This window comes from Nematolebias whitei, chromosome 11, assembly GCF_014905685.2.
Source record: "Nematolebias whitei isolate Nwh7 chromosome 11, NemWhi1, whole genome shotgun sequence".
NCBI classification, from domain to species: Eukaryota; Metazoa; Chordata; class Actinopteri; order Cyprinodontiformes; family Rivulidae; genus Nematolebias; species Nematolebias whitei.
The window spans coordinates 25,914,266-25,923,912 of record NC_056508.1 but is presented as its reverse complement, the minus strand read 5'-3'; the positions used below and the strand labels follow the sequence as shown (position 1 = coordinate 25,923,912).

At 40.4% G+C, this 9,647-nt stretch overlaps 1 protein-coding gene across 1 annotated transcript in view; it reads left to right on the top strand.

Moving 5' to 3' along the window:
* Positions 1-9,647, top strand: part of LOC119417253 (metabotropic glutamate receptor 7) — a 52,848-nt gene that overhangs the window by 9,567 nt on the left and 33,634 nt on the right. The window contains exons 2-3 of the mRNA XM_037684464.1: positions 5,174-5,309; positions 5,859-6,013. Of these exons, the coding sequence (XP_037540392.1) occupies positions 5,174-5,309; positions 5,859-6,013 (291 nt within the window). The remainder of the gene's footprint in view (positions 1-5,173; positions 5,310-5,858; positions 6,014-9,647) is intronic.

Below are 9,647 nucleotides of genomic sequence, written 5' to 3'. Positions count from 1 at the left end.
GTATGTATGTATGTATGTATGTATGTATGTATGTATGTATGTATGTAATGTATGTAATGTATGTATGTATGTATGTATGTATGTATGTATGTATGTAATGTATGTATGTATGTATGTATGTATGTATGTATCCATCCATCCTTCCATCCATCCATCCATCCATACATACATACATACATACATACATACATTCATCCATCCATCCATACATTCGTATGTACGTAGGGATGGATGGATGGATGTATGTTTGAATATTTTGAGAGACATGTTTTTCTGGACTGGAATTGAACAGGGAATGTAAGTGAACCTTAAAGTTGTTGTTGGAAGACACTCAAGTGTGTAGGAGTTACACTGAACAGAGGTGGGCTGTTTTATTTATTTATTTACTTATTTATTACTTGTCCCAGGCAATGAGGGGAGTGATGGCACAGACGTTAGAGAAGGTGGACCTGTGATCGTAAGTTTGTCGGTTCAACTCCCTGAACCAACAAAATGTGGGTGAGAAAGGTGAAGCACCCACACCTGCCTCCACCCTCATTTGCCCACTCTGGGCCCTTGAGCAAGGCCCTTAACCCCCACCAACTGCTCCCCTGGGCGCCTTATGGCAGCTCCCTGGTCCATACAGAGGGCTGTGGTGGCTTGGTGGTCTGTGGCTGTCAGGAAGAGCATCCGGTGTAAAAACAAATGTCAAGTCTTTGTGTGAGTTAGTTCACTGTGGCGACTCCTGAAGAAGGGAACAGCCGAAAGAAGAAGAAAATGCTTGTCCCCGGCAACACAGATTCTGGCAAGTGGAGGGATCAATTTTATCCACCACTAGGTACAAAGGCGGAGCCAGGAGGTGGCCAGTGGTGGATTTGGCCACTGTAGATTAATCTTTGGCCACCCCAATCACTTGAAAAACTATACTTTAAGCAAAAGAAAACCTTGAAAGCACAATTTCCTCAAATGATAGAGGTGGCTGGTTTACTTATAAACACATCAGTCGACCCCGAGTTGGTGGCCATTTTGGATTTTGACGTGGAACCCAATTTTTGATAGTGACCTTTCTTACACCTAAATGCAGCCACATACCAAATAAAAGTTGGTAACTGACAAAGTTATCCAGTCCACAAGACGAATAGATGGAGATTATTTCCAAGTCCCCAATTTGTTTCATGACGGGGGATAAAAACTTTCAGTTTATACAACAAATATTTTAAATCAGACCATTATAAATCCTTCTTTTCTCACATCTGTAGGAGGTTTATCCACAGGTGGCTAAGAAGGGCTATATTTTTCCTCTGTTTGTTTGTATTTCAGGGTGGGGGGATGGGGGTGGGGGTGGATCAACTTTAATAAGTTGCTCCAAAACACTTTCTTCTTCTCCCAGAGTTTGACATGTCCCTACGCCACATCATGCATCTGCAACCAAGACATGCAGAGCTTTCCTTTAAATCCGTCTTCTGCGTTGAAGACCCTTTCAAGTCCCTTCCCATTCTCGTGACGGAGAAAGACGGTCCACCTCGCCGCACGGCTCTCCAGAGTGACTGATCCAACACTTGCATTTTCCCTGTGCCTGCCTCCCAGACCAACTGTCCCATCGTCTGACTGACAGGCGATGAGGCGTTCTGCAGGTATTTAATAATTTAGCCGGCGTAGCACAACTGCCAGCCTGCAGCCGTCGGGGCAGTTTTTAAGCCCGCAGCACATTTGTCTCAGAAGATGGGATGTGCTCCAGATGCTTTTTATCTTCATCAGTGGCTCTTGTGGTCTCTGTGTTATTAACTGTTGTGACCTGCAATCCGTCTTTGCTCAAACCTGTTAAACTAATATAACTGTTTACACAAGTCTGCCGGGTTTAGCCGTAACACATTGTCATAAAACTTGAGCTCTCCATGGACTAAAGGATTTGTTTTTATTCCCCTCTTTATCTTGGGAGTCTGACAGCTACATGCAGCTGCCTTATAGTCAAAATTACTGCTAATTATCATCTGCCACCATTAAAAGGCAGGCAATCATGTAATTTATTGTGTCTTTGTGTGTTTATTTGTCTGTCTGTTAGCAAAATATTTCCATAACTGATTACCGTATTTTCTGGACTATAAGTCGCTCTGGACTATAGGTCACATCAGTCAAAAAATGCTTAATGACAAGGAAAAAAAATATATAAGTCGCTTCAAAGTATGTCACATTTATTTACAAATGTATTGCACAAAGTGCAAGAACAGACATTTAATCTGAAATAACAATAACACACAGAACATACCTGGGATCCTGAACAGGCTTAATTAACATAACAAGCTATTGAGCTAACAAGCTAACAAGCGTGCTGCTCAATTACTGTTTTGGGCTGAATATTTTACTACCTGCTGTTTGTAATCTGCAGAATAGGATTTTCTTTTTGGGAGCATTTTACTTATGCCAAGTTTTTTTTCTTCCAGTTTTGTCTAAGTGAATGTTTGGGGATGGGGGGGTTAGGTAGAGGAACAGCATATAGTTGTCAAAAACCTAGAGGGCCCTCTCGTGGCTGCAAATGGTAATGTTTACTCTTTGGTTCATGTCAGTATGAATGAACATTTAACGCGCAAGTCAAAAATTACATCATGAATAGGGAATAACCCGTAAATAAGTTGCTTCGAACTATAAGTCACAGGGCTGGCCAATTTATGAAAAAAAGTGTGACTTATAGTCAGAAAAATACAGTAACGTTTGGAGTCAACCTGATTCAAGCTGGCTGTCTTAGCTAAGCAACATCTGCAAACACAAAAATGGCTAGGACTCGAACAGTGTTATATATATTAAGCTAAATTTTAGAGTGTTAGTGGCTGGAAATCATCTCTTACACATACATTAAGTGTTAACAGATTGTACATAATCTTTGTTAAAAATGTGCATTATAGTTTTAGGAGTCAACTGTTTTTCTGTTGACAAAATAACTCATAAACCACTGAATGGAGTTCCCACAAAGTAATCATTAAATCCACATCCGCATCTGATTAACTTGTGGAGTCAACCCAATTTAACAGACACGGTTAATAAAAAAAATAAAAAAAACACAAACAGGCTACAACCCTGTAGCTGAGGTGGAACTTGGTGTGTTGGTAGCTGAGAGTCATCCTCAACTTGTATGTCAAGCGCTAACAGATCACTTGAGTTGTGTTTTTAAACTTTTTCATGCAAACCAACATTTTTCAGTCAGGTCATCTGGACAGTTTCTTTTTTTTTGTGCTAAAACATTTCACCTTCGATCCGGAAGGCTTCATCAGTCAAGGGTGAAGGGTAATGAAGCCTTCTGGATCGAAGGTGAAATGTTTTAGCACAAAAAAAATGAAACTGTCCAGATGACCTGACTGAAAAATGTTGGATTGTATACCTGGATTATTGAGCATGGACTTTGTTGTTTTCAACCAGTTTGACAGGACTGTCAACAGGGAAGAGGACCGGCAATGGAGGAGGGGGTGTACCAAAGAGACCATCTTATCACAAGCAGAACTGGTTTGTTCCACTTTGGAGTAAGTTGTTGGGGGAAGAATCAGTTTTGTTGTGTGTTTCCTTGACTGATGAAGCCTTCTGGATCAAAGGCAAAACGTTTCAGCACAAAAAAAAAAAAAAAAAAAGAAACTGTCCAGATGACCTGACTGAAAAATGTTGGATTGTATACCTGGATTATTGAGCATGGACTTTGTTGTTTTTCGTGCAACAATATGCCTTCTTATGAACATTAGTTGCATCCAGCATGAATTCATCAGAGTTAAATGTTTCATCGCATCCGAAACAAAAACCTGAAAGTGTTGCATCCGAATGTGAGACCTCTGAGCTGAAACAGGGAATTAGTGTCCATCCTTGGAGATCTGCAGCTTCACTCTGTCTGCACAAATAACACTAAGAGCATTTCTCAAAAAGCAAGCCACCTCCAACCCTCAGCAGCAGCTTGGCCAGCGGCAGGATCTTCACTTTATCTGTTTAGTCCACTCAGGCAGGAGACCAGCAACCGTCTGAGAAGCCGTTTGACTCTCACTGTGTCTTTTCTCACATCAAGAAAAAGCCCCAGCTTTGCTCGGCGATACAAGATAAATGTATATCTAAGAAGAAGCTCAACAGTTATCATCTTTCTGCTGTCTTGTGCCTGAAGAAATGCCACGGCGCATCGTGACGGGAGATGTGTGATCTGCCGTCTAAAAGCTGTTTATATCAAAGTAATGAGCCTGAGGAGAGTGGCAATTAGGAGATCCCTTCCGTTTCTCCGTCGATTCGGGGAAAGTCAAACTGAGAGGTTATTGGGTAGACGATTAAAATGCTTGAGTGGGAGAAATTTAATTGGTTTGGGTAAAGCTACGCTGTTGACTCGGGATGTAAGCCGCTGCTTCAGCGTAGGCCTACAGTAGTTTGGACGATCTCTCGCGCAGGTTATCATATTATCTGTTTATCTAAAGTGCTCGAAAGGTTAGCATGTCCTCTGCGCACGTAATTACCACGCCACAGAGGAGCAAGGAGCTGTTTCAGGGTTTTTTCGTCTGAAAAAGATGATTCTGCTCTTTCCCTCAATAAGGAGCTGTTGAATATCAAAACAGAAGAAATAAAGCCAGTTCTGATAGCACACTTTAGTAAGAACAAACAGTATAAAAGCTTTTCAGTCTGTACAAAACAGTCAGCGATGACCTATCTCCAATGGATTCAGCATCACTTCGAATGCTTGCTGTGCTCTTTCATTGGTTCTGGTTTCAATCGGAGAGCTTTGACGACGGCGTTAAGTGAAAACTCAACGACAAGCTGTTGTTTTTCCCTCTTTTTCCAATCCACACAATTAAACCTGTAGCTTTGTGTCCCAGTCGGTGTAGATGATTGGATTTGATACAGCAGATGTGTTTGCGTGAACCTCTCTCTGTCTGTGAAATGATGCTCAGCTGGAAGGCGCTCTGAACAGTAAGTGCTACACTGCACGCCGCTGCGGTTTGCAGAGCGCTGCCAAAATGTAAATGTATCGGCTGTGAGGATATGTTTAGATTCTGTCAGGCAGAGCAGCTTCATCAGAGTCTTACTATTGTGTTAAAATGTGTTTCTCTTTCCAAACGGGCGAGATTATCATGAAAAAGCAGCAGCAATTGTGACTTGAGGTCTTTTTTTTTTGTGTGAGAACAGGCGAGTTCATCCCAGAGGCCTGATCCTTTTTTTCTTCTTTTGTCCCATTAAAAAGGTGGAATCTGCATCGCCCAGTCTTTGAAAGTTCCCCACAACCCCAAGACGGAGGATTACGACAAAATCATCCAGCAGCTGTTGGAAACGCACCACTCGCGGGCAGTCATCATCTTCGCCAGCGAAGAGAACATACGGTGAGGAACGAGGCGGCGCGCTCATACGTGTTGCTCCGGCATGCCAAATGTCTTGCCTCGGCGAGGTCTGTAATTTCTGAGCAGCGGCTCTTTAAAGACGAGCTGGAAGCGCCGATTTAAACAGGCCGTGTCTGCTGAGCAAACATACCTGCGACAACACAAACATGGCTCAGAGGAGAAATGGGAATACGGAGCGCAGCAAAGCATTAGAGGCATTGTTTCATTTATGACGCCCCATGGGGAATGTGTTTTTGTAGCCGTAAAAAAAATCAAGCGTTTAGCAAATGTAAAGTCAAACTGAAGCATCCAGTGAAATGTGCAAGTAAAGAAGCAAAGAGACTGCTTGTGTTCTTCAAATATTAACGTCTCTGCTCCGCACAGAAGCAACAAAATACGAATAGTAATATCCTTCGTTTTGCTTGTGTTAATGAGAAGAGCTTCAGGGGGGGCTTTTATGTCCAAACAGCTTCTTGAGGCTGGCTCTGGCTGTAATAGATGCACATTTCTCTTGTATTCTCTCTCCTGATAAACATACAAATGCCCTTACAGAGGAGTTCTCAATGCTACCAAGAGGGCCAACCAGGTGGGCCATTTCCTGTGGATTGGATCCGACAGCTGGGGGTCCAAGAGCAGCCCGATCCACCAGCTGGAGGAAGTGGCGGTGGGAGCGATCACAATTCTGCCCAAACGCTCCTCCATTAAAGGTATCCACACACCGAGGGCGTCACCACACCATCTGCTGCTGTCATCCAGTTTGATCTGTGGGGCTCACTGGGAAGAAAGACGGAAGAATTTGTTTTGGAATTGTAAAAAAAAAAAAAAAAAACTTTTGTAGTGATTCATGCGAAAGCTACTTTATAGTTGTTTTTGCATCACACTTGTTTGTTTTGTACATGTGTTTGTTTGCAAGCAGTAGCAGCCGGCTGTAGCTCTTATGGTGCAGTCTGGGGCATTTACTGCAGGAATACCATAAAATCAGAAGCAGAGTATAGATTTGTAGAACAGCCTTCCCATGAATTGGTGCTTGTGCTTACAAATAACTCCAGATTTTCCAGTAAATAAATGGCAAATGTTACATACAGTATATAACACCTTTCTATCTTATCAAGACACTCAAAGCTCTTTACAACACAATATTTGTCCTCATTTACCCATTCATACAGCTCTCTACTAGATCTATACAAATATTAATCAGAGCTTTATCACATTCATACACTAATGGGGCACACATCAGAGGCAATGAGGGGTTCAGTGTCTTGCCCAGGGACACTTCAACATGTGACTGCTGGTGGAATTGAACCCTCAACTCTCTCATTGGAGGACGACTGCTCTAACCACTTATCCACAGCTACACCAATACACCTGAATTATACTGAAGGAGAGAACAGATTTGTAGAGACCAGCCAGCCTGAAACCTAAAGAAACTGCATGTGGCACAGTGTGTGGTTAGAAAAGATCAATAATCTACAAGTTGTTCTGAAACCATCACACACATCAGTGATGCAGCACTAATTCCTTCAGTCATTCACGGGGTCCCAACCTAATTTGTGATTTTTTTTTTTTATTTATGTTTTTATTTTTTTAACTAAATAACAGCCCCCATATTTTTCAAACAAGCTAACCTAGAAATAAAATAAAATCTCAAGCTCACTAAATAATAATAATAACCATAAAAATAACAATTCAATGTGTTGTTAGCTGCAGTCTACAGTAGTCCCTCATTTATCGCAGGCCCCCCCCCCCCCCCAAAAAAAAAAGCAACAGTTCAGTCAACTATTAAATTTAAATCAACTAAACTAAAGCTAAAGTCTATTTAGCAAGAGTTTAATAATCAAGATAACCTGATCATGTTTATTCACTCAATTTAAAACTTTAATTTGAGTGAGTAGTAAGGCCTTTTTACTCACCAGCTCTGCAGAACACAGCAAGTTCTAGCTCAGTTCTGGTCCGGCAGACCTACCCAGCCTTGGTTCGGTTCTAGTCCGGTTCTGGTCTGGTTCTGATCTGCTCTCTGCATCCACTGAGCGCCGAAGTCACTATAAATACTGTAAGAACCAAACTTTTTCTGATCGGATCAAAACCTTCCCTCCAGCAGAAAGCATGTTTGTCTTCTGGGTAATGTAGTCCATTAGACTGGTGATAAAGTATAGGTTTATTGAGAGAAAACTACAAAATGGCTGCACTTTTTTTTTTTTTGTCGTGTACAGCCTTGTATTACTGTACTTTGAGAATCCGCAAAAGAGCGAGTTTGAAAAAGTTGAACCGCAAAGTGATGAGGGACTACTGTAAAGGTTTATGAGACAGGGTTCGTATGAAATGTTGTGAAATGTTAAAGACTTTAATCACTTTAAATTGGCAGCAATGCACTTTGATCATGGTCCCACTTGGACCAGCTGTCTGCTCATCAATTTAGTCAAAACTAATTTTTTTCTATGACTTGCGGTCATTCAAAGAGCCATCTACAACAGGTAAGATATTAACCACTCATAACACTTTGAGCCCCACTTCCAAAGCTCTGAACTATCACTTTAAACAGTTCCGTCATTATATCACTTTTTAATAGATAAGGCGAACAGCTGTGTTCATGCACTTCAACAAGTTTAGGTTTATTTGTTCTGAAATATTAAAACAGTTGGCTTTAGTCCAGAATATGTTTTTTAATAAACAGATTATGAAAACCTGCAGCGCAGAACCTTTGTCTCTCCGTTCTGGCGGTGACAGTAATTACAAACATCTCACACGTGCTTACGAGGTGTCACGTTCTTTTTTTAGTCTAATGAATCTTTTTAAATTAATTTTTATATCCAGAGAAGCGTAAGCCTCCTTACGGTGCTTATTGGTTTTTGCTCCACAGCTGCTGTCGTCTTGTTCTGCGTTCCTCTGTGAAGCAGAACTTGTCACCTCATCTCTCCTTGTTTTCACAGACTGAAACTTTTAAACTCCGATTCTGTGAAAACCCCCAAAAATATATCCGACTGCAACAACCTGATTCTGCTCTGCTCACTTATTGGGATCATGGCTGTAATGAGCACGTCTCTTTGTAATAAACTCCTCATTGCAGGTTTATTTTTGATTCACTTATTAAGTTTTAAAATAGAAACGTTACTCATTACTTGTATTTGGGCCAAAAGTACGAGTTGAAGAATATCCTCCAAGATTTTCTTCTTTTCAGTCAAACATAGAGATAACATGTTAACCAAACGTAGTTTGTCATTTTCTGACCACTCATCAAATTGATCTAAAAGTTTTTCTTATTTTTAGCCAATAAACTAACACGATCAGGTTTATAGCTGGTTTCCAGTTGAGTTCATGTTTGTAGATTAGTAAAACATTATTTAAATGCTCAGTTTGGACATGCAGATTAAAGTGCTGAAAGTCAAAGTTGAAATGATTTTTAAATATTCATATAAAAAGAGCTGCAGAGTTTGGTCAGTTTTGTCCCCAGAGACCAGGAAACAGGTCAGTTTGATAATAAAGAGATATCTTGTGCCCCTTTGACTTTTTAATGAAACAATAAAATCTATTTAGTCACCTCAGCCCTCTCTGCTTCACATGATTTATTTATAAAAGTCTTCCAATTCATTTTGGGTCAAATGTGACAACATTAAAATAACTTTTAATATCTCTGCTTCACTCCGGACACTCAAAAATACAAACCCCCTGCATCATGTGATGTGCACATCAAGTATTATCTGTACTGATCCTTACCTGCATGGTTGTACTGTTTTTATGTTCAGCACATTTCGTCTGTTTACAGTGAATCTGTTCAACAACTAACTGCACTCCTCATCACTCCCTGTCACCCTGACAAACACATTTATTTCTCTACATATTCTTATTGGATATGTTCATCATTTGTAATTTACTTTTTATCTCTCCTTGATCTATTATTAATTTATTTTATCAATTTATTTATTTATTGGACTCCTGGCAAGGACCAATGTAGACATGCTCCTATTTTTAGTTTTCTACATTCGCCTTATAATCTAGCTGTTTTTGTTACTTTTTTGCCATCTTATTTGTTAAAAAAAAAAAAAATCTCTCTATATTTGTCTATTTTTGTCTCTGTTGTCCACTGTTGTCATCATTCTTTGCTGAAGTCAGGTCTCTCTTGTAAATGAGTCCTCGAGGCTCAATGGGATTTACCTGTCTAAATAAAGGTTGATTGAAATAAATTTGATCTTTTATTGACCTTGGACAAACAGGAACTGCTACTGGATACCTGGAATTTACCTCTGGGATTAAAAACCATCCATCACATCCATCCATCCATCCCTCCGTCCCTTTGTTTTATCTATCTATCTATCTATCTATCTATCTATCTATCTATCTATCTAT